We start from the raw sequence: 21788 nt of genomic DNA on the forward strand, positions 1-21788 counted from the left end.
CTTTGACCTCTGAGTCATCCACTCTGTTCTCCCTTCAGGTGGTGGTCTGTTTACCTTTCGCCATCTTTTTCTTCCTTTGCAAATTTCCAACCCAAACCACAGGACTCACACCACAGGATTGGCTCCCTCACTTCAGGCAAATATCAAGGACAACTCCAGTGACTCCCTGGCATCCCTTCCCTTTGCCCTAGAGGAGAAGGTGATTTGATTCATAAATGAATCATAAATGAATCATCCCAACATGAGTGTGCACTAAAACCATAGTTTGGACTGTGGCTGTCTGGCAGAGTAGTCGTCTCATAATTGGAAGGTTGGAGGTTCGATTCCAGCTTTCTCCTGCCACATGTCGATTTGCCTCTGGGCAAGGCACTTAACCCCAAATTGCTTCTAGTCAGCAGAAACATGTTCATCTTTCTTTTTTTTTAAATGACCTAAAAATCTAGAAACAAGTCTCCCAGAAGTATCAATAAATTCTAGTTTATCAGGAAGACTTAATATAGTCTAATGTTTTAGACGCTTGCAACATGCTATCACATTTCTCAGATGTATCTTTAGATTACATTTGACTTTATTTAGTTTCCAACTTAATAAGCTTAAATAATGTGTAAGAATATGCTCAGCAGGATTGTAGAAAACATGCCTGCAAAAGGTCAAGTGTGCTTAATGTATAAATTTAGTTTTATGAAATTTAATTCATAAAATTGAATTTTATGAATTTAATGCCAAGGCATTCAGGGAAAGGTAGGAGGAAGGATAACCTCAGCCAAATGGATTTCAGATGGGAAAAATAAAAATTTCTCTCCATTGTCTGATAATAATCTCTGTTTTTTAGCTTATTGTGATGATGCCATTGAAACAGACAACACATGTCCCAGCGAGACACGTTGTTTTGAGTGAAAACAGCCCTCCATTACAACATAAATAAAAAAGACATTAATCTAGGGTATGATCATTTTTAAAAAAAGGAGAATCTTCCTTTAAGTCTGTGTTTTCCATTTTCTGTGACCTTGCCATTGGCTGATTTATTCAGCATACTCCCCGCTCCTCCGGCCCACCTCTTCAGTGTAAGCCTTTTATTTCCTCTACAAGTCGACGCCACCAAACAAAAAACCTCCATGATTAAGTCTGGTGGCACGACGACGTCTCAGTCAAGCACCGAACCGGCCACCTGGTTTACTACATATTACTCGCTTGGTAATGAGAGCAGATCCACAAAACATCCCATCTCTGGGTGTTTTAAAGAACCCCCGTGGGCATGATGCCATCTCACATTTTCGCACTGATATATTTTTGTTGCCTCTGAAAGCGGCTCATGTCTGCAGCAGGCGTTTTGAAGCCCTCGCTCGGGGGAGAGAGAGGACTCTGCAGATGGAGAACAGTTGTAAACTGTATCGACAAAGGGAGCCGAGGGCAACCATCTGGGCTGCTGGGGCTCGGTATGAGGGCTGATTGATTGACTGAAAGACCCTGGAGCCATAGAGGGCCATAAACACGCACAGGCTGATGTCTTTGCCACACCAGCAGCAGAAGTGAATGGATGCAGCAGATTGGACTTGAATAACAACCCCCAGCTTCTGCTTCTGTTTCGCGAACTTCAGCGCTTGTTCAGGTCCTTGTCATTGTAGAGTTTGGACGGTCAGCATGTGTTCGGCTCAATGGACGATGGAGCACTTCCTCAGTCGGTTCAATCGCAGAGAGCGAACTGAAAGCAGAAACCTCAGGTTGGATTGCAGGACATTCGGCAGCTCCTCAACTCTCACATTACTTTCCACTGACCTGAGCTTCTTTCCGTAACTTTATATTCCATCAAAGGTTTTTTTATACGTTTTGTTGTCAGCCTTTTTCTGTGTGCTGTCCTGCTGAAAAAATAATAGCTCAGACTTTCATCACTCTCCAAATGCAGATCATATATTAACTTATCATCAGGATTTTTAGCTCATTGTTGACGTTGCTTGGGCTGCTGCTGGTGTGCAGGTCACTCTGTCAGCTCCTCCCAGAGAATATCGATTTTTCTGCACCACTCGCTTTAATGAACGGCCAAATCCTGCAAGGTTTACCCAGCGCTCACACGAGTTCTTTCATAAATCTTCTACTGCTATAACAGCTGATGTGTCTGTCAGGATGGGAGACGACCTTGACTGATGCGTTGGCCAGGGCTGACGTACAGGAAATGAAATGCACAGATGTTTTTCAGCTCCTGACTTCAGCAGAAATCAAACTGGCAGCAGAGAGGAGTAGTAGGATGTATTAATTATGCAGCAATGATGTAGTTTGATTCAGTGCCCCTGAGAAGTTTACATACTTTCATCTTTTACCCAAACTTAAGTCAAATTTGAAAACAAGAATTTGATTTTGCTTCTTCTATTAAATCAATTACATCAGTTCCTGTACCATGCATTAAATTTGGTTTTGTTTCAGGGCAAACCGTAGCCAAAGTAATGATGTTTTTATTTGTATTTTGTACCCCGCACCAAACCCAAACAGACAAGCCTGCAAGCCCCCGGCCTCTCCTCCGGAAAGCAGCCTTCAGTGTCGGAGATGGAGCTGGAAGAACAAAGACTCCCACAGCTGAGCTTTTTATGCCCAGACTGAACGAGCCACAGCTTTCCAAAGACCCTAAGTTGCAATAATGAGCGAATCGGGAGGGAAACACGTGGTGACTGGCCCATTGATATGGAAATGAGTGTTTGTAGATGGGGAGAAGGGGGCGACCACACACACGCAGACATTTAGGGGATGAATGAAGCACTCAGCGGGAGGTCTGCTCATTTTCTGTTGAGGATGGCGAATGTCTGAAGTTCTCACGCTGCCCACTACGCCTGGCGGAGCGAGCCGAGGCTCGCTTTCCATATGGTACCCATGACAACGGAGGCTGTGATTGGATGGCGGGGTTGATGCGATCTGGATCAGTTTGATCAGACGTGGGGAGGGAATGTGTTTTTTGGGGGATGAACGGCACCGATGATAAACTATTTGGGATGGGGTTATTTTTTGTTTTTTTTTGGTGTTGTTGTTTCAGGCTCATAAACTGATCTGACATCAAAATCCTCCTAATCGTCCAAGATTAACACGGAAATAATGACCGGCTTGGATCTATTTGCCCATGCATTCACAGATTCACTAATTAACTCCGTCTCTCCTGCTCTTCTGTCTCGTTCAGCCGAGGTGGAGCCCTGCGTGACTAACCCGTGTCTGCACGGAGGAAAGTGCCTTCCTCAGGGGACCGGCTACAGCTGCTACTGCCCACAAGGATACGCTGGGGAGAACTGTGAGATCGGTGGGTGAGCCGCACCCACGCACACACACGCGCACTCCGCACCCACGCACACACACGCGCACTCCAAGCGAACCCGCAGCTTGACGTGATGTCAGCGCGTCAGGCCTTACATAATGAAACAGGGCTCTCCAACGGATGATTGGCAGGTCAAAGGCCACGCTGCTTCTTCCCGGAATGGAGGAGAGGCTCCAAGGTTACGAGACTGTCGGAGTAGGACAATCATTTGGATTCCTCAAACTTAAATTTCAGAGTTTACATAAAGATTTCTGTTGTTTTTTTTTCTGATTCGTGCCCCAGTTTGGCTCAAATGTCTGCCTTCTCTGAATCCATAACTTGCCATCACGCTCAAAAGAATTCAATAGAGTTTCTTAAATATTTAAGGTTGAATTGATCTTTTGCCCTTTGAGAAATAAACAATAGCTCCTTTAATGATCATAATTAAAAATGGAAAAGAATCGATTTTGATTCTATTGTGAAAACATTTAAATTGCGTCTAATGCATTCCTCGACAATTATTCCACACCCAGAGGGTTTACTTGCTGCTGTCTTATTATTCATTTAGGTCAACAACACATTGTCTCTTGAGAAATATGTATATAGCTTTAAAGTAGTTCTAATTTTTATGTTGTAAGCCTTAAAGCAGCCAGTCTCACCTCTAATCTTTTAAGATTAGAGGTGTTCATCTGTAGTTCTTCAGCTTTTCTGAAGGTTTTTCAAAGTTGTTTTTTTTTTTTGGAGTTGTGGATCTTTTCAGAAATGTTCAGCTCAGCAAATGATCATCCTTAGAAAAACATTGTTGTTGTTGTTTAGGTCGTGGAACATTCGCGATGAATCGCTCTGACAAAGAGCTTCTACATAAAAGAGAAAACTAGGGCTGTTTCAACAGCTTAGAAAACAACAGTTTTTATTGGATCTCTATGCAAAATCTCTGTTACCACAAAGATATAAAAACTATTCACAACCTTTGATTTACTCTTTTTGTTGCATTTCCATATCAGTAATGAGCAACAAAAGTTAACAAAAACTCTCCTGTGAAAGTGGAAACCGATTTCTACAAAATAATGACAAATTGATAAAAATACTCCATCTAAAATAAGTGATTATATACATATTGCACGTCTTTAAAGTGACTGACCTAATCAACAGAGGTCCGTCCAGCCGTCCATTTCACTCACAATGAGTGAAATGAACCGACGTTCAGTGATCGTGTCTCGAGTGATCGCGGTTTTAAGAGCTGCAATCAGCTCTTTATGCTACAGGCAAAATATGGGGAAATACTGGAAGACAATTTGTTCCCATCTGCAAGAGAACTACAGCTTTGGAGAACATTTATTTTCCAAAGATCAGAAAGATCAGAAGCATGCAGCTGAAGTTATGTAGGAATCCACATGAAACCTGACATATATATATGGACTCTAAATTAACACATCTATCATTGATTAATGGCACATAAAAACTGTGTAGTGAAGTAATTTTCAAGAAGCATGCTGCATTAGAAACATAAAAAAAATTATTTCTTGTTCTTTGTTTGAGAAGTAGCTGCATAAATAGAGAACCTTCATATTGAGATGCGATTTCTTTTTTTTATTTCTTAAGTATTCACTGTTTCTAACTAGCATCACACTGTAATTTCCACAACTTGTATGAGCAATATATAAATCTAGAATCTCCAATGAATTTGCATTTTATTTACAGCAGAAACACAAATATTTTCTGTGCCAATGGATATAAATTTAAGAAGTTAAAGCTTTAACTAGACCAGACGAATGATCACAAATGTATAATCTGTCAGATAAAAGTCAGACACCACACTAAAACACCTCAACAAAGACAAACGGCTTAAAATGTTATTTTACATAATAATTTCACTTGCCTTTGTATTAGAACAGTGCGTCCTACTCTGTGTGAGCCTAAAGTATCCTGTGTGAATATTGATGTCCTGTCGCTGCCTGCGCTCAGTGTCTAATGATGAAATGTGGACGTCTTGGATGAGGCTGAAGGTCAATCTGGTTTGATCTGTCGAACACATTCAGCTTCTCACAGCTGCTGACCTTTTTCCTGCCTAGCCCTTTTTTTTTGCTTCAAACCAAGAAACCATTAGAATATAGGAAGGTAAATTTGATCCAGTAAATGGCTCTATTTTTCTTTGAATTTGAATGTATTTCTTTAGTCCTGGTGACTGTGTGCTGTGCCAGGGAGAAGACATCTATTCACTATCATAAAGTGATATTCTATTGATGTCTAAGGAGAAATACTGTCTTCCCCGGCCTTGATTTTGCCCAGAGTGCAGGCTACTGTAGAGCAGCTGCCTTGAGTTTCTGAAAGCCGCCTCTGCAGGGGGTCATCTGCCAGGATGAAGGGGGCTCAGCACAGACCCTCTGCTGGATACAGTCTGAGCTGCTGAGTCATGCAACAAGATTTATGATAGCATTGTCTTTGATTAACATACATAAACTATAGACGTGTTGCTCTCATGCCTTTATTCGTAGATAAAGACAATATGCATAAGACAGCATTAGGCTCTGCAAACATAATAACACTTCAAAGCCTCTCAGAGTGCCTGCCTCTACTAGAGAATGAGCACAAACAATAAAAGTGGGGGGAGATTAGCCTGTTTGTATTCCCCTCACATCCTGTTTGAATTATGATAATGTACTCACCAACATGGACACATTTTACTATTTAAAGCAGAACTAATCACCAGCTCATTTTGTTTCGGAATCTGAATTGCAACGTTGTTTTTTTTTTTTCTGTTTGTTTTTTTCAGGTCTCTCTGTAAACCAGACATGAGCTGAATACATTATGTCTAATTTGAACCCTAATGAAATCTGAATCTGGTCTGCTGCTTTCTTTTTCTCCCCTCCACACAGACGTCGATGACTGCCAGTCCGAGCCTTGTGAAAATGGAGGAACTTGCGTCGACAAGATTGATTCATTCCTCTGCCTCTGCCTGCCAAGCTACGGAGGAGACACATGTGAGAAAGGTGAGAGAGGGAGTGCAGCAGTCATGCACACATTGAGAAATCTGATGATTTCCCTTTTTTTTTTTGTTTGCTTGTTCAAAAGAAATGTTGGTAGAAAGCAGAGCGGCAACTAATTTGTTGCTTTCGACCACGCTGACGAGTTTTCTTTCCAACGATTTCCAGTCACCCCATTGTTGGCTTTGAAAGGCTTGAAGCTTGCTCTGCAGGAGGAAAATAATCCTAATCAATGTGCAGCATCTGTTGTCGCTGTGTGTCAAAGCCCAGTCATGTCTTAGCTCACCTTTCTGACAGGGTGTCTGCGTGTCACACAGCTGCAGGATGATGCACACTGACTCAAATCTCAACAGCGATCAAACGCTTGTGCCTGGCTGGTGTATGATTTGCACATTTTTTTGCTCTTTTTTTTCCAGTCAGCAGAAAAAGGAGCAAGCGTAGATTTCAATCGATCGCAAAATTTGCAGCAGGAATCTGCATTTCATCACTTCTTTGCAGCTCTGCATGCCAGTCTGTTTGGCTTTTTTTTAAAGCAACTATATACATTATGATTAATGCACCAGCAGCAGTGTAGTTGAATATATTATAGTGTTAGGTGTTGGAAAAAATATTTGCATGAATATTTTAGAGTTATTATTGCAGAGGTAACTAAACATTTACCCTTTACTGCAGATATTTCTGTCATGAAAAGAGCAAAAAGAATCTTAGCCATAAAAGAGACAATTTTGCTTCAGATGAAAGAGCAATAAGTAATATGTGTGCTACACTGCAAAGCTAGCTAAATGACAAGAAAATAAATAGCTGGTCAATCCCCCAGTAAAAATACAGCATATAAATCATTTGTATATGTTAAAGCCAAGTGTGGTTAGATGGAAAAACCAAACAACAACCAGCTTTAATCTGTATTACTGAGATTTTATATTACAACGCAACACAATTTAACCTAAAACTGTAAACTGGAAAGATTTAGTAAATCCTTTTATTTAATTTCAACATACATGGAAAATGTGACATCTATTAGTATTCAACAAACCATTTTAGTCCTAATGAAATCCAGTGCAACCAATTGCCTTCAGGTATGACCCAATTAGTCAGCACAGTGGCCCTGAGTGTAATTTAATCTCACTGTAGAGACAGCTGTTTGTTAGAGAATATTAATGAACAAACAGCATCATGAAGACCAAACATCGCAGCAGACAGGTCAGAGACAAAATGATGGAAACTTATGAAGCAAGGTGAGGCTATGAAACGGCATCCTAAGAGCTCTGTTCAGCCCACTATCTGAAAATGGAGGTTGGCGTGGCAGCAGCCAACCAAAACATGGCCGTCCAGCCAGAATGACAGGCTGTGAAAGGAAAGAGTTAAACAACCAAGAAATCAGAAATCCACAACTCAGGTAGGAGTTTCTGTCAACAAAATGTTATGCTTTGGAAGAGTAAGATTAGAGTCGCTGATTGAATGTTTATCCGAAACTGACAAGTCCAAATCAACAAAAAATGGAATGGTTTAGATCAAAACATAATGACATATCAGAACGGACCAGTCAGACCTAAATCAGACCTAATATTTACCCCTGGTTTACAATCGTGCACTATTTTATGTAGCACGACCTTATAAAATACAAATAAAATACATTGAAGTTTGTGGTTGCAACACGAAATGTTTTTAAAAAAATTCAAAACAAGAAATGTTAAAATGTAAAATTTATATATATTTGTATTTATTTTAAAGATTGTAAAAAATTTTTTTAAAAAGTATATATCAGGAGAATGAATTAAAATCTAGAAACCAACGCTAGATAACGTGACACATGTTTCAGTTGACAAGTTGACAAAAATAAGCTAAAGATTAATTGTTCTATCAGCCAGAATGACTGACATCAGCAGAAAACAAAACAATTCACACTCATCACAATACACTCTGACATACAGGTGTAATGACTCCTCACCTCACTGGTTCCAGTCACATCCAGCCCCAGGTGAGAGCCTCTCCGCATGCGTCTGCACCAGCTTAACGAGAATTAATGAATATTTGAACTTTGCAGTTATAAATGAATGCACAGGCCTTGGTGTTATTAATGAATACCAATAGTGCAGATAGAGGGCCACATGTGCTGTGAATGGAAAGTAGGCACATACAATTATGGTGCAAGTATTTAACTTCTCCAGATGCTACAGTCATAGAGTTTAGTCTTTATTTGCCAAATGAGACAGGACACTCCTTCGTCCTCGCATCCTCCACAGGCTTTTCATCTAATGATTTTCTGGCCTTCTACGTTTAACTGTAATTTGAGGGGGAGATTAGTTTTACTTCTCATTTCTCTCTCGCTCTATTCAGATGTTGAAGGTTGCGAGCATGGCTGGAGGAAGTTTCATGGCCACTGCTACAGGTATGAGAGCAGATTACGTTACGATGCTGAAGAAAAAGCTGATATCATTCATTTGTATTCCTCACTTGTTCACACATTGTCCATTATTTGCCTACAAATAACTATTTTAACCAGAATTTGTACTAAATGTAGATTCGCTATTTTCTCACAGGTACTTCAGCCACAGACACACCTGGGAGGATGCAGAGAAGGACTGCAGAGAACACAGTGCCCATCTCAGCAGCGTCCTTTCTGTCGCTGAGCAGGAGTTCATTAACGGTATGTGTGACACAACAAAAACGTAACACAAGAGAGAGAGAGAGAGAGAGTCAAAAATTATTACTGCTGCACTTTTGAGTCAGAACCACAATAACTTAAAATAAATCAAATAGGTGCTGAAAATTGAAGCAGGATATAAAAACATTCTTTTCTGAGAGTCTAATGCAGGAGAAAACAAAGACAAAGGCAGTGAAACTAAGCAAATCCCATAAAACTGAAAAAAAAAGCTGTTAAAATCAGATAGCTGGGGTGATTAAACAAAGCTTTTCCTTTCACTGCTTGCTTGTTTTTAGGTCTTGGTCATGATAACGCCTGGATCGGTCTGAATGATCGCACAGTGGAGGAGGACTTTCAGTGGACAGACGGCAATGATCTGGTCAGCTACGACACACACACTACACAAATAACAGACTTTAAAAGATGCGGGCAGCACTAATTCCTACTTGATGGAAATATCAATGCCGAGATGAAAATTTGGATAATATATGGTCATCTATCTATTAGTGTCATACAAAAACTGGCCTTACAAAATACTCCAGCTCATTCTGATGGAGTGTTCACACCAAACGCGTTACGCACATCAAAAACGCATCTGACGCTTCAAGTTTGATGCAAGTGCACTTTCGGTGCGTTCGCACCAAACGCGTTTTGAGCGTCAGACGCATCTGGTTTATATTCAAAGTCTATGTGGAGCGTTGGAAACGCTCGATGCGTTAAAAGCTCCAAACGGTACAAATTGTGCCGCACTAAATGCTCAAAATGAGTCTCTACATAGATTTGAATGTAAACCAGGCGCACCTGATGTTCAAGATGCGGTTGGTGTGAACACGCCATGAGAGTTTCCCAAGGCATTCCCAGATCAGAACCGCTATAGTTCAACCAAGTTCTGGTTCTGCCTTAATCTCCCCTTCAAAAATAATTTTCAAACCTCAAGTTTGAACCGGAACTCTGAATGATGGAGATCAAACTGTCCCTGCCTCCGACCAAGGACCTCAATGAGCTGACACCACATTATGTGATGAACCTTGGAAATGTCCTGATGTCAGGCTGAGGAAGAGCAACAAGATCTAGCTTTGGCTCCTGGTGCTTCGCCTGGCTTAGACCAAAACTAGCAAAGTCCTCTCTATTTGGGCCCATAAGGAGATCAGGTCCAATGAGAAGTAGGGTTAGCAGGTTTGAGGTCCTTCAGAGCGAGTGAGCCATTGTCGCTTATCTTTTTATCGACCAGATCAACCCATGTTTTTTTTCTGAAGACTGAGTATAATGTGAGCAAAAATATGATGATCAAAAAGCTGAAATAAAAGGAAGTAGTTGAACGATATGAGTATATTTGAATGTTTGAAGGGCATTTCCAGCTGAAAGTATTTGGAAGTAGTTAGCTGTAAAAGAGTGCAAAGAGTTTTGCAAAATTTTTCAGAAATTAGGGGAAATTCTTTTCATTTTAATGGGGTCCAAGAAAATCACAAAAAGCTGAATATTTCATAAAGTAAAAGATGTAATGTCCTCAATGAGCAGAATGAATATCAGCACAACCAAAAAAAAAAAAGCCCACACCGTCTCTCATGAAGATCTTTACACCAGATCCTCACACTCTCAGAAACAAGTAGGAAAAAAATCCCTTTAAGCCTGTCTTAATCCCTGTGTTAGTATGTTCTAAAATAGCTAATTGGAGAGCTTCCCCTAATCATTTCCTCTGAAATGTGTGGTATTACTGTTTCATTTTTACTTTTTTTTTCTTTTAAATTTAATTTTTCTAGGCACCAGATGGCTGAACAATCCTTTGAGTCCTCGTGTCGTCGTCTTCTCGGTTTCCTTCATCTATGATTAAGCCACACGCTCATTCTTCCTCACCTATAAATGTTTAACGCAAGCACGTTCTGGTGGAGTGTGAGAAAGAATGTGAAATATTTCAGACCGTCATGTAAACATTTACAAATTTAAATCAGACAAACATAACCAGGATAAATAGTGAAAAAGTTTTTCTAAATAAGAATTTAATTTATGGAACACAGGCATTTTTTGTGACCTTAGTTTAGATATGCTGGCCACTCAAAGGACAGTTCAAAGCATACAAAGCATTAGACTTCCTAAACCTTTCCAGACTACGATCTCTTAGTTTTTTAAAACTGTAAGCCTACTTCATGACTCTGTTTAGGTGATTTATCTCTCAAAAAAACAGCAACTTGGTTGATCAGAGCTGATTTATGGCACAATAAAGGTGGAAACACTTTTTCAGAGTATCATACTCTGACATTGAATTAAAATACCAACTTGTTCGCATTTGTTTGCTAAACCTCATAATTATTCTTCTAAATCACATCATTAACATCCTTAAAGTGGTAATTCAGGAAATCTGAAGTGAGATTCTGGTTGATTATTATTTCTTAGTTTTATCAAAAAGTCTCTTGGCATCTTCATTTTGTACACATACAGATTAGTTGTAGCAGCTGCTATTTAGAAGCTCATCAAACAATATTCTCATAAAAACCCCTCGACCTTTTGGGGATTGTTTTGTTGTTTTAAGGCAGTAGAGATCTACTTTCACCTTCATCCTTCACCAACAAGCAAATAGCTTTGCCCTAGGGGAGCCAGCTAATTGGTATTTATGCTAAATGAAGTCTCCAGAAGGGTTTATGTACTACAAGTAAGAAAACTGCTTTTTTGCTTTTCACTGAACCCACTCGAACCACATCTTTAAATGGTCCATTCTTGCAGGACTTACATAAAAGCAAATATTGACAGTTGCTGTTTGTTGTTGTGCAGGTCTATGAGAACTGGAGGGAAAGCCAGCCAGATAATTTCTTCGCAGGCGGTGAGGACTGTGTGGTGACTATTGCCCATGAGGATGGCAAGTGGAACGACGTGCCCTGCAACTACAATCTGCCCTACATCTGCAAGAAAGGCACCGGTAGGGAACAATCTGCTCACATCACCTGGGAAAGCCTCCCCTGTCTTTGTAACTTCAGAAAGCAATGTTCATAATTTCACAGGAAATAAATCAATAAAGTTTTTTCACTATCTAAAATGCATAATTCATAAGAAAAACACCACATGGGTGTTTGTGTGTGTGACCAGCTGGCCTCCTTTTAGTCCTCAGTGCTCATCACCAGCTTTTGTTCTCTGTTCATGTTGTTCCTGCTTTTTTACTTTGGTAAAAATTCTCATTCGCTTGACCCAAAGTCTAAAGCTTCACCTTACTGACACTATCTCATCCCCTAAAAGACCCAGAAAAATTGATGACAAACACACACTTAAGTGAAGTTGCAATTCTGCCTAAACCCATATTGATTTCTTGAGAGAAAGTGATATTAATCTCAATCTTCCTCCCATCGGCGCCTTCGGTCCCATTTATGCTCACTCCAGCTCCAGAACTGATGTTGCAGTTATTGGCGGTTATTGCCAGGTTCATAAATATCATCTAAATGTCCTCTGGCCAGTTTTTCACCAGGTTGCCTTTGTGTTCATCCTCACAGTTTGGGACCGAACCATGCTTACTGTGAATGCAGATAGAGCCTGTAGAAAGCAAAGGAAGTGCATTTAAGACATGAAGTAATGTTATGAAGTGCTAAAGGAGTGAGGAAACACAAGGACAGGGTGTTTGAGATCAAGGTGTGTGTTTGTTTGTCTGTAATCTCTTAGATTAGTCCTCTGCAGAGACATACTCAAACCTCCCTTTGATTCTACTTGAGCTTGATTCATCAACAAGGCTGCCACCTAGCGGCAGTGTGTGTACTGTCTCTCATTAGAGTGACTTTAAAATGTTTTCCTCCTACATTAAAAAAGAAACAGTGGACACAGAATATCTATTCAGCTGTCTCCTGTTAATTTATGTGATTTGAAATATTTCTGACAGTGTTATGTGGGACCCCGCCGGCAGTGGAAAACGCTCATTTGATTGGCCGGCGGAGGTCACACTACGACATCCACTCTGTGGTGCGTTACCAATGCTCTGAGGGTTTCTACCAACGCCACATCCCGACTTCTCGCTGCCGGGCCGACGGCAGCTGGGAGCGTCCCAGGATCATCTGCACAAAGTGTGAGTTTGACCCTGTGGTCCAGTGCCAGTGGTCTTAGAGGGAACACTGTGTTATTGTTGAAACTTTCTAAAGCTTTCTAGGAACTCGAAGATTAATCTCTGTGAAACTTTCCTCCAGCTTATCACCTGCATCCTTACCAGCTTACCAGCTATTTTCCCCAGATACTTTCCAGGAACCTAAACTAAAGGGATGGTCTGTTTCCTTGATCTGAAAGGTTGTTTTTTGGGGGGATATTATTAGTTGCCTTCAGGAAGGTATATATGGCACTTTCTAGAAATTATTGGGTATTTTCTGGAACTTATCAAGTACATATTAGAAAATTTTCTAGGGGCTTTTTGGAACTTTTCAGAGCTTATATGGTTCCTGAATCCTGCCACTTCCAATAAAATGATCCCAAAACCAAAGCCAAGTACTTCCTAAAACAGGGGTACTCAAGTCCAGTCCTTGAGAGCTACCGTCCTGCAACTTTTAGATGGAAAGTCCAGCAGACTGGGTTCAATAGGCTGAATTCAACAGCAGTCATCCTACTCTCAACGGGCCTGCGGATGAATTGGAGCAGGGATGTATCTGAAAGTTGTAGGATGGTAGATCATGAGGACTGGACTTATGCACCCCTGTCCTAAAACATCATCTATTTTCCCAAAAGTTTGGGGGAATTGCCATTAATTGAATAAGTTCTAATTGAGCCAATTGTGTACGGCTAGAAACCATCCCAAATAATCAAATTACAAGAAATTATTTTTTTTTCAGTGCAGGTATTCAATGAAAGGATAAAAATATTCTCTTATATGAGGAAATAATTCACTATGTGATGTTGTCAGGTTTGTTTGTCGTGTTGCTTCTTAACCCAAATCGCACTAGAGCTCATAGATTCTCTCAGAAGAAGAACTGCTCTACCACATGGGATCAATTTAAAAGACAATTACAGAATATTATTTTTTGTCACATTCTTTGTTTCATTTTATCCTTTATTTTATGTTTTAAATAAAGTAGCTATTTATCCTAGGTTAAGTAACACAATTTCTCTTCTTTTCTTAGCTGCTGTGCTGTGACGTCTGAGTTTGTGGTTTCATAGCATGAAAAAAAAAGAACTTTATTTCTCCTTGTGATCATTTGGTGTCCAACACTGAAACATTTTGTTCAAAGAAAACTGACATTGACGGTTTTCTCTCCAGCTCGACATTCGCACCGGTACAGACGCCATCATCACAACCAGCACCATGAACATCGCAGGAACAGGAGACACGGAGGAGAAGGCCACAGACCCAGAGAGGACGCTCAAAGCTACTACTGAACCAAATAATACAACATCCGCAACGCCTAGGTGCTAACCATGGCCCGTACAGGAAGAGAGTAGTTCCCATGTTCCTGCTTCTCCCCTTGCTCTCAGCTTAGCTTTTACTACTTTTGATAAATAACATACAGTCTCTAACATACAGCTAACCTCCACTGTCCGATCTCTGAGTTTGGTTGTTTTGATGCTTCTTTTAATTGGGCTGCGAATACCTTTCTAACTTGTCATCCTAATTAACGATGACCCTGTCCCTTTCTGTCAGATAGACATCAGTGTGTAAATGTGTGTGAGTTGTATGCATGTCAGATGGAAAATTAGAGAAATGTCAAATTTTAAAAAAATCAAATCTCAATCTTTTGTTCCACATCAGTGGTCTTCAGCGCGTGTAAAGTTCTGCAACTTTTTGATGCGTCTCTGTTTCAAATAATTAGCAGGAGTTGACTGAATACGGAGGAAGCGATTCGGTCATTTGCTTTAGGTGTGTTGGATGAGGGACAACATAAAAGCTGCAGGACACCGTCTCTTGAGGACTAGAGTTGAAAACCACTGGTCTACACAAAAATGAACTCGTCCTGGTGTTCTGTTCCCCCAGAAGGCTACGATGCAGGCTAGCGTGCGTTCTTTTGTAACCCTGAGCTGTTTGTGTTTTTGCTGTGAGCTGTTGCTTTTTCTTTTCTCTTCATTAAGCTCTTTTAATAGCTGCTCTGTTTTATTCTTACTGACATGCTTTTTCTAATACGTGCTGTTTGTGTAATGTTGCTATTTATTACGGATGATCTGCTAGTGAAGAAGCTTTTTTTTTTGTACTTACACTCCAAGAAGTCTGTGTAACAACATTTTTCTATACCAGTTGGTAGCAAATCCTTTGATTTTTCTCTAATCTCTGGTTTGTAAATATGTTCTGTGTTATTAGCTGATCCATTGCTGGACTTTGTTCAAATCATCTCCTTCAGAATGATTTAATGGACGTGTCCCATAGACATACAGCGGATTGTGTGGGTGGGATAAGGAAAAAGCTTGAGCTAAACACTTGATTGTATCGGATTTGCTAAACATCTTGAAAATTTGCACGGCTGTGTATCTGATGAGTAGAATGTCACTATTTTGTCTCTTTAGTCCCTTTGATATTGGATCAGTCATCTACTTTTTTGGTGTTCCAATGACTTTTCGTCTTGCTGTTGTGTTTCATTCTTAATAAAGTGAACAAAAGGAAAAGCAAAACTTTATACTTTTTCTTTAAATGGAGACCAACAACATAGGTGTTGGATAAGTTTCTGCATCGTGCGAACTTTATTTGAATTTTATTAGAATTTTATCTGATAAATCAACACAAAATAGACCATCACTAAGAAGTAGAAGGAAAATAATAGGCCGGTTTTAAAATGGTTTAAAATGGTGTTGAGGGATGAACAAGATCCCTAGTAATTGATGCTATTGAATAATCAAATTCTTCTGCAGTCATCTTATGCGGTTTATTTTCTTTTGTGCTTAGTCTTAAAAAAAGCACATAAGTTGGCTAAAATAAAAACAGCTCTGAAACTGAAAACAACCAGTGACTTTCATAATGAAGCTATAAATGTTGAATGAAAAATCCTGGCAGTCGTGTTGTGAAGCCATGACCTTTGACACAGCCTATAGTTTTAACAGCTTAACAGTCTCTAGTTTCAACTATTGCACTTTTGATTCAACCACAAAAATCAGTCCTCAACCTTTTGCATTTCTACAAACAAGATATTTCAAGAAAAAAAAAATCACACTTTGCTTGACACATATTTGATTAATTAAATCCATTTTCACATTGAATTCAACACTTGTAACCTATAAGACTCCTGCCCAGTGTTTTTTTTTTTTTTTTTTTTTTTTTGTGAATGTGACAACCACATGCAACAGCTCACCCATTTACAGGGTTCACCTCTTATCAGGTTGATAAGAGGTGCACTCTGCGCAGCGCAGCTGAATACGTTTCTGCTTGGGAACAATATTGACAGGTGCTGAAACAGCATTGGTAAATCTATAAAAGCCTGAGTCATTTCAAGTTTTTAAATATGATTTTCTAGAGGCACAAACAACAAGGAGCACAAGGGGAGAATATCAATGTTCCTGCTCATCAGTGCAAAAAATATTCACAGTTTTGTGTTACTTTTTCTTTATTTGTACAAAATAAACCACAACATGAAACACTGAGATGCACCGACAGGGACAGCAGAAAGTAATAAATCTGGTTTTTGAACTGTTTAACTTACTAAGCAAAAGGTCAAAAATGTGAACTCTGACCCGCAGTGAGATCATTTTGGACTATTTAGACGAGAAAACGAGGACACACACTTGTGTTTGATGGAAAATCAATAAATGTCTCACACACTTGTTTTTAAAAAATGGTCAAATAAAATTTTCACAACAGTAAGAAAAAAAAAAAGAAGCAGAAATAAATAGAATTTTATTTGGGTTACACAGACACGTGTAAATGAACTGTCAGGTCAAGATGCGTAATCTAAATTTTGCGACCAGGTATCTGAATGAGCCGCCTGAAAGCTGATCTGATGGCAGTCCCTCACCTCCATCAGCGGCACGTCTTTATCAGGGTCCAACAGTCCACAGAGGGAGTGTCGTGTGAGATGGCCGATTTGAAAAAGTTGACCCAGAGAGCAAAGTTTCTAAATCTCCTCTGGGTTAAGATTAGGAGGAGAAAAAGAGGACCGTTTCTTTCAGTTGGTGCACTCGCCTGAAAGCATTCGCCTTTTCAACACGTGACGTATTCTTCGTCATTCAGTGGCAGGTGTGCGGTCCTAGTTTTTCTTCTTGTCGTCGTTGCTCTGTCCCTTGGGAACAGGTTTCATGAAAAAAGCCGGGTTGGTGCGGCAGCGGAGGGCCAGCAGAGCAGGCACGACGGCGAGCAGCACATTGAGGGCGATAACCGGCCATCTTTTGTCTGCCGGCGTTCGGTACGTGAAGGGAGTACGGGAGTGCAGAGATGCTCCGATATGACACCACTGAGTCTGGGGGTGAAGCAGCAGGCGAGGAGGAAGAGGTCATCAAGGGGCGGAGAAACAGTAACAACAAAAATAGAAACACAGTTACACCACACACAGTAAAAGTATCCATTTCCTCCATTTGTTTTCAAGGCACAGAATCTTTAAACTAAGGATAATGGAGACATGGAAGGAAAATGACATCTAAACCTTTTGCTACAATCCCAGTTGCACATCTTCTAGGATACATGTCTACCAGCTATCTATGAATTTTCAACCCATTCTTCTTATACAAAAGCTCTAGTTCAATTGAAAAGGTTGGAGAGTTTCTGTAAGAAATATATTACCATTATTGCCACAGTTTCTCCGCTAGATTAAGGTCTCAACTTTGACTGGACCATTCTAATAAACATCTATTATTCAACACGTTACAGGAGGTCTAGCTGCATTTTATTGTGTCCCCTACATAACAAATAGCAAGATTTGTCATTTTAATTTCACAGCTGTCCGCTGCTTTGCTTTGATCCGTCACATAAAATCCCAGTAAAAATTGTTTTGCAATGCTCTGTACCTGAGCCATGGCTCCAGCAAAGAAGATGGTCCAGTCCAACATCCAGCTGCATCCAGGTGTGTTCAGGCCGTAGAGAAGAACGCTCACCAGGGGCGCGGCGTAGAAAAAATACACCAGCATCTGCAATAAATGAGATGAGATAGTTTGTGAACAGGATGTTCTGATCTCAGCCATGGGATCATTTTTAAGTTTCTGGACTGACCATAACCCTGGAGAAGCCCACTGGGTCTTTGAGGTACGGCTCATACTGGTAGATGTAGGTAAAACAGGCGTCCAGAGGACAGTCCAACACCACCTGGAGCAAAACAGCAGGGCAGACAAGTATTCAAACCTGTGACCTAATGAGTCTGTAGAAGGAGTCAGGCCTGTTACTCACAAAGCCTCTGAACACAAAGAAAGCCACAGCTCCCAGTAGGAGGAGCGACAGGAGCAGGTCGGCAGGTCGAGACAGCAGACCTTTCTTCTGCTCTGCGGCGATCTGATCAGAAGAAACAACATAACTTAATGTAGCGACTGATTATAGAATACATGCAATAATCCAACACTGTGATTGAACTCCAATAAATTTGTGTTTTTAAATCAAAATTTGATTGAACGTTAATGACCTTATTTGAAGGTCTAATCAGTTAAGCGGGAACCTTTTACTTTCTGTAATATTAAATTAAAATTAAAGAAGATAAATCTACAATAAATTTGAAGTTCTTCCCGCTACTCAAATTCTGCATTAATAATCAATCTTATTTGTTCTTTTTTGCAACATGGTTTAAAAAAGCTTTGATTATTGAAATATCTCAATTTGTCTAGTTGTTTCAAAAATATCTCTATTTTTTTAAAAATTCTTACATATGACAGATATTAAGCTACTTAATCACAAATATTTTCAGGCTAGTCATTTTGAAAATGTGGAATAACTTATAAATTGAAGGTTTAGGAAAAATTTTGAAATGTGGAAGAAAAAAAACGACAAGCTTCTTAATCATAAAATAGATATTTCCTATGACTAATGAAAGCATGTCTAGATCAATAAAACAAATCAATCCCATCCTTAGAGTTGAGACAGAACTGTACCTGGTCTGCTGTGACAATCGGCATCTCTCTGGGTCTGCTGAAGAGCCGCGATGCTGCCCAAAAAGACATCAAGAAGAAAGGGGCATTCCTCCAAAAGGCCAGCCGGATGTTGGACCCATATTTACCTGCAAAAACCAAGAAGCAAAATAAATAAATAAATATGTTTTTAATCTGCAAAGAGAGACATTCAGACCAATCAGAGGAGTTAAAGGTTTCTCACCAACTACCACCCCTGGAATAAGGACAGTCTGATTGGCGATGGAGGACCCAGCCCACAACAGACCCAGGCTTCGGTAGGACTTCCTGTGAAAGAAACCACAGACTCCATCAGGGACCACGGTGAAAACACACAGTGAAACACCTGGGATGGTTCTGGTGCAGCGGCTCACCCTGAAAACATGCGGTGAATGACTGCGAGCAACAGGACGAGGTGAACAACCTCCCAATAAGACATCATCACAGCATAGGAGGTGCTAAGATGAGGCTCACCCTGCACAAAATACCGTTTTATTGTGTTTGCATGTTTTTAAAAGAAAAGATTAATTGCATAAATCTGAGTTTGGTTACTTTACCATCTTTAGGTAGAAGTCCATAAAGCCGGAGATGAACCCGTCCTGCTGTAATGCGTTGGTCAAACCCACCACGCCGCCAAACGTAAACTCTGCAAATACTACAAATAGAGGAAACCAATGAAATAATAGAACAACTTAATTATTCTGCACATTAACATTAAGCTATGTGTCTGTACCGTAGAACAATGGGTCCACTTTTGTTTTGTGTCGCACTGTGAGGATGAGCAAAAGAAGAACGGATCCCAGGACAAACATTCCCATTCCCAGGATAGGAAGAGGTCTATGGTGGGAACAATGATTTATCTGATGAAGTTCACAATTTATCCAAGTTCAAGCAAATAAGCATGAATGTCTGATGATTAAAAAAAATGTGGGGTTGTGCTCAGCTTATTGTTTAGCTCGTTGTTGCCTGCAGCCAAAAATGCTAAATCTGCTGTTATCTATGTTGCTTTCAGCCTTCTTTCTTCCACCTAACTTTCCATTAATATTAGTCATGCTTTCATTTTCAATTGCCCTTTTCCTATCAGCCTCACTGCAGCTGGTCTGAACGCCTGACTGCTGGGCTATACTGTCAAGTCAGCAGTTCGTGGTGGTCACAGCTTGACCTTTTCTCTGGGGGATTTCATTATATCTGCGAGCCGCATTCATCAAAAATGATCAGATCAGAAATAAACAAGCGACATACGTCGATCTCTCTGTTGTGTGTTTCCCCCTTCTTTTTTGGGGGGGATCCAAATTGCTCAGAAAAACAAAATTAAAATTAAAGAGAACCACCTGTAGAGTGGAGACAGGGATAAATAAATAATGGTGAACTTACTCCTGAAACGCTGGGATCTGATTCATTGTGAATAAAACTCCAGGGCCCAACAGAGAGAGCAGAAAGACGCTGACCTCCACCGGTGGCTTCATCTCTGTGGTCGTGTTCTTCAAGCTCCTGGTGTGTTTCAAAAAAACAAAACACACGCTGCAGACAGAAGCGTTCCCAGCCTAAAGCTTCTCACTGGCGGCATAAAGAGGCATGACGAAGGCCCGGGGCTCTCTCCAGTGCGGCAGATGGGAAGCAGAGGCTTTAAAGGAGTGTCACTCGTTACCTTTCGGTCTGCGATGAGGCAACGGCGTCGCTCCAACACGCCAGCTATCAGATTGTACGTTTCAAAGTTCAGCGGAGGACTGCTCTTCCTCTGGCGCCTGTCAGACAGGAGAGAGAGAGAGAAAGGCCTCCCAGCGCGCTGCTGCCTCTCGCAGGTTCCCTCAGAGCACAGGGATGAATATATATATATATATAAATATAAATGCCTCTTTAAACAGAAACTAACCAACTATTACCTTGTGGTTTATTGTTGCTACCGCATTTCATCATTTAGCCTGGATCCTCCGGCTTGTTTACCGTCTCGAGATGTAAAACAGAGAGAGGAGCGTTTCTATTGTCTGCCTTGAGCATGACAATAGAACAGCATGTTTTCTATTTGGTCAAATAACCATGCAGTTTCGTTCTTGTAGTGACTACTTATTATTTTTTTTACCTCTAAAATTTCCTATATAAAAGCGCATTTTTTTTAGTACAGACATCAGAAGATGCAGATACAGAGATTATTGTCATTTTCACAGCAGGTCAGGTTTGCACACACTGCCCCCTGTTGGTTAATCTCTATTCACCTATCGGCTGTGGCTCTTCAGTGCAGCTCATAATAGATGGCACCACTATTCTAGATAAGAAGATTAGAGCCACCGAAAAAAAATTTCTGACTTTAATCTCAGAATTCTGAGAAAAAAAAAAGTCAGAATTTTGACTTTTTTCTATCATTTGGTCCTAATCCTCTTCTGTGCTATTCATACTGAAATGAGCAATATTTTTGTAAGTAGACAAAATCAGTGGTACAGAAAATCACTCCATTTAATGTTCTTTATTTATTTAATTGGACTCCCTTCTGTAATTATTAAATTGACCCAATTTGATAAGTTTTTTTGTTGTTGTTGTTTTTTTATTAAATAATTTAATATGTTTGGTTTGGGGGGTTAATTTGAATAAAATCCTGATCATATAATATATTGTTTTTCATAATAAGACAAGGTTTTTAGTCTTGCGTGGTTAGGTGCTTGTGAGAAAGTTCTTTCAGATCAGGTGAGAAATAGATGTCTCAACAACAAGATGCTACTGGGTCACTAATCAAGACGGTGACCTGAAGAAAATGAAAACAAGTCGGATAATTGGTGCACCATGCAAACACTTGGGACATATTTAATGTCCAACTAGACACAAAACCAATACAAAGACACCAATTAGGGAACGTAATTCATTTTTGCACTCACCAGTAGATTGTTACTTATTGGGGTTAAACACAGAACTTTGAGGTTTGTGAGAATTGCCTATCTGT

At 40.1% G+C, this 21788-nt stretch overlaps 2 protein-coding genes across 2 annotated transcripts in view; one reads left to right on the top strand and one right to left on the bottom strand.

The window, feature by feature from the left end:
• LOC129362031 (neurocan core protein-like) overlaps positions 1 to 15454 on the top strand; it is a 47253-nt gene extending 31799 nt beyond the window's left edge. Inside the window, exons 13-20 of the mRNA XM_055033338.1 lie at positions 3161 to 3277; positions 6148 to 6261; positions 8593 to 8644; positions 8796 to 8902; positions 9196 to 9278; positions 11666 to 11810; positions 12756 to 12938; positions 14115 to 15454. Of these exons, the coding sequence (XP_054889313.1) occupies positions 3161 to 3277; positions 6148 to 6261; positions 8593 to 8644; positions 8796 to 8902; positions 9196 to 9278; positions 11666 to 11810; positions 12756 to 12938; positions 14115 to 14233 (920 nt within the window). The 3' untranslated portion in view covers positions 14234 to 15454. The remainder of the gene's footprint in view (positions 1 to 3160; positions 3278 to 6147; positions 6262 to 8592; positions 8645 to 8795; positions 8903 to 9195; positions 9279 to 11665; positions 11811 to 12755; positions 12939 to 14114) is intronic.
• Positions 15455 to 16368: 914 nt separating this feature from the next.
• Positions 16369 to 20872, bottom strand: tm6sf2a (transmembrane 6 superfamily member 2a). Its single transcript, XM_055033882.1, has 11 exons — positions 20505 to 20872; positions 20231 to 20347; positions 19590 to 19693; positions 19414 to 19511; positions 19231 to 19331; positions 19062 to 19144; positions 18842 to 18966; positions 18150 to 18251; positions 17976 to 18068; positions 17774 to 17893; positions 16369 to 17229 (listed from the first exon to the last, which is right to left on the bottom strand). The coding sequence occupies exons 2-11, from the start codon at positions 20320 to 20322 to the stop codon at positions 17020 to 17022; spliced, it is 1128 nt and encodes a 375-aa protein (XP_054889857.1). The 5' UTR covers positions 20323 to 20347; positions 20505 to 20872; the 3' UTR covers positions 16369 to 17019.
• Between the last annotated feature and the right edge of the window lie 916 nt (positions 20873 to 21788).

This window comes from Poeciliopsis prolifica, unplaced genomic scaffold (assembly GCF_027474105.1).
Source record: "Poeciliopsis prolifica strain line A6 unplaced genomic scaffold, Auburn_PproV2 SCAFFOLD008, whole genome shotgun sequence".
Lineage (NCBI taxonomy): Eukaryota > Metazoa > Chordata > Actinopteri > Cyprinodontiformes > Poeciliidae > Poeciliopsis > Poeciliopsis prolifica.

What these genes read in the sequence shown, in the direction of transcription:
- tm6sf2a (XM_055033882.1), bottom strand. Translation starts at nt 20,322, where the DNA reads ATGAAGCCACCGGTGGAGGTCAGCGTCTTTCTGCTCTCTCTGTTGGGC. An exon ending in TATTCCAGGGGTGGTAGTTG is followed by an intron (nt 18,967 to 19,061) that starts GTGAGAAACCTT and finishes TGGTTTTTGCAG; the next exon opens with GTAAATATGGGTCCAACATC. An exon ending in TGGGCTTCTCCAGGGTTATG is followed by an intron (nt 17,894 to 17,975) that starts GTCAGTCCAGAA and finishes CATTTATTGCAG; the next exon opens with ATGCTGGTGTATTTTTTCTA.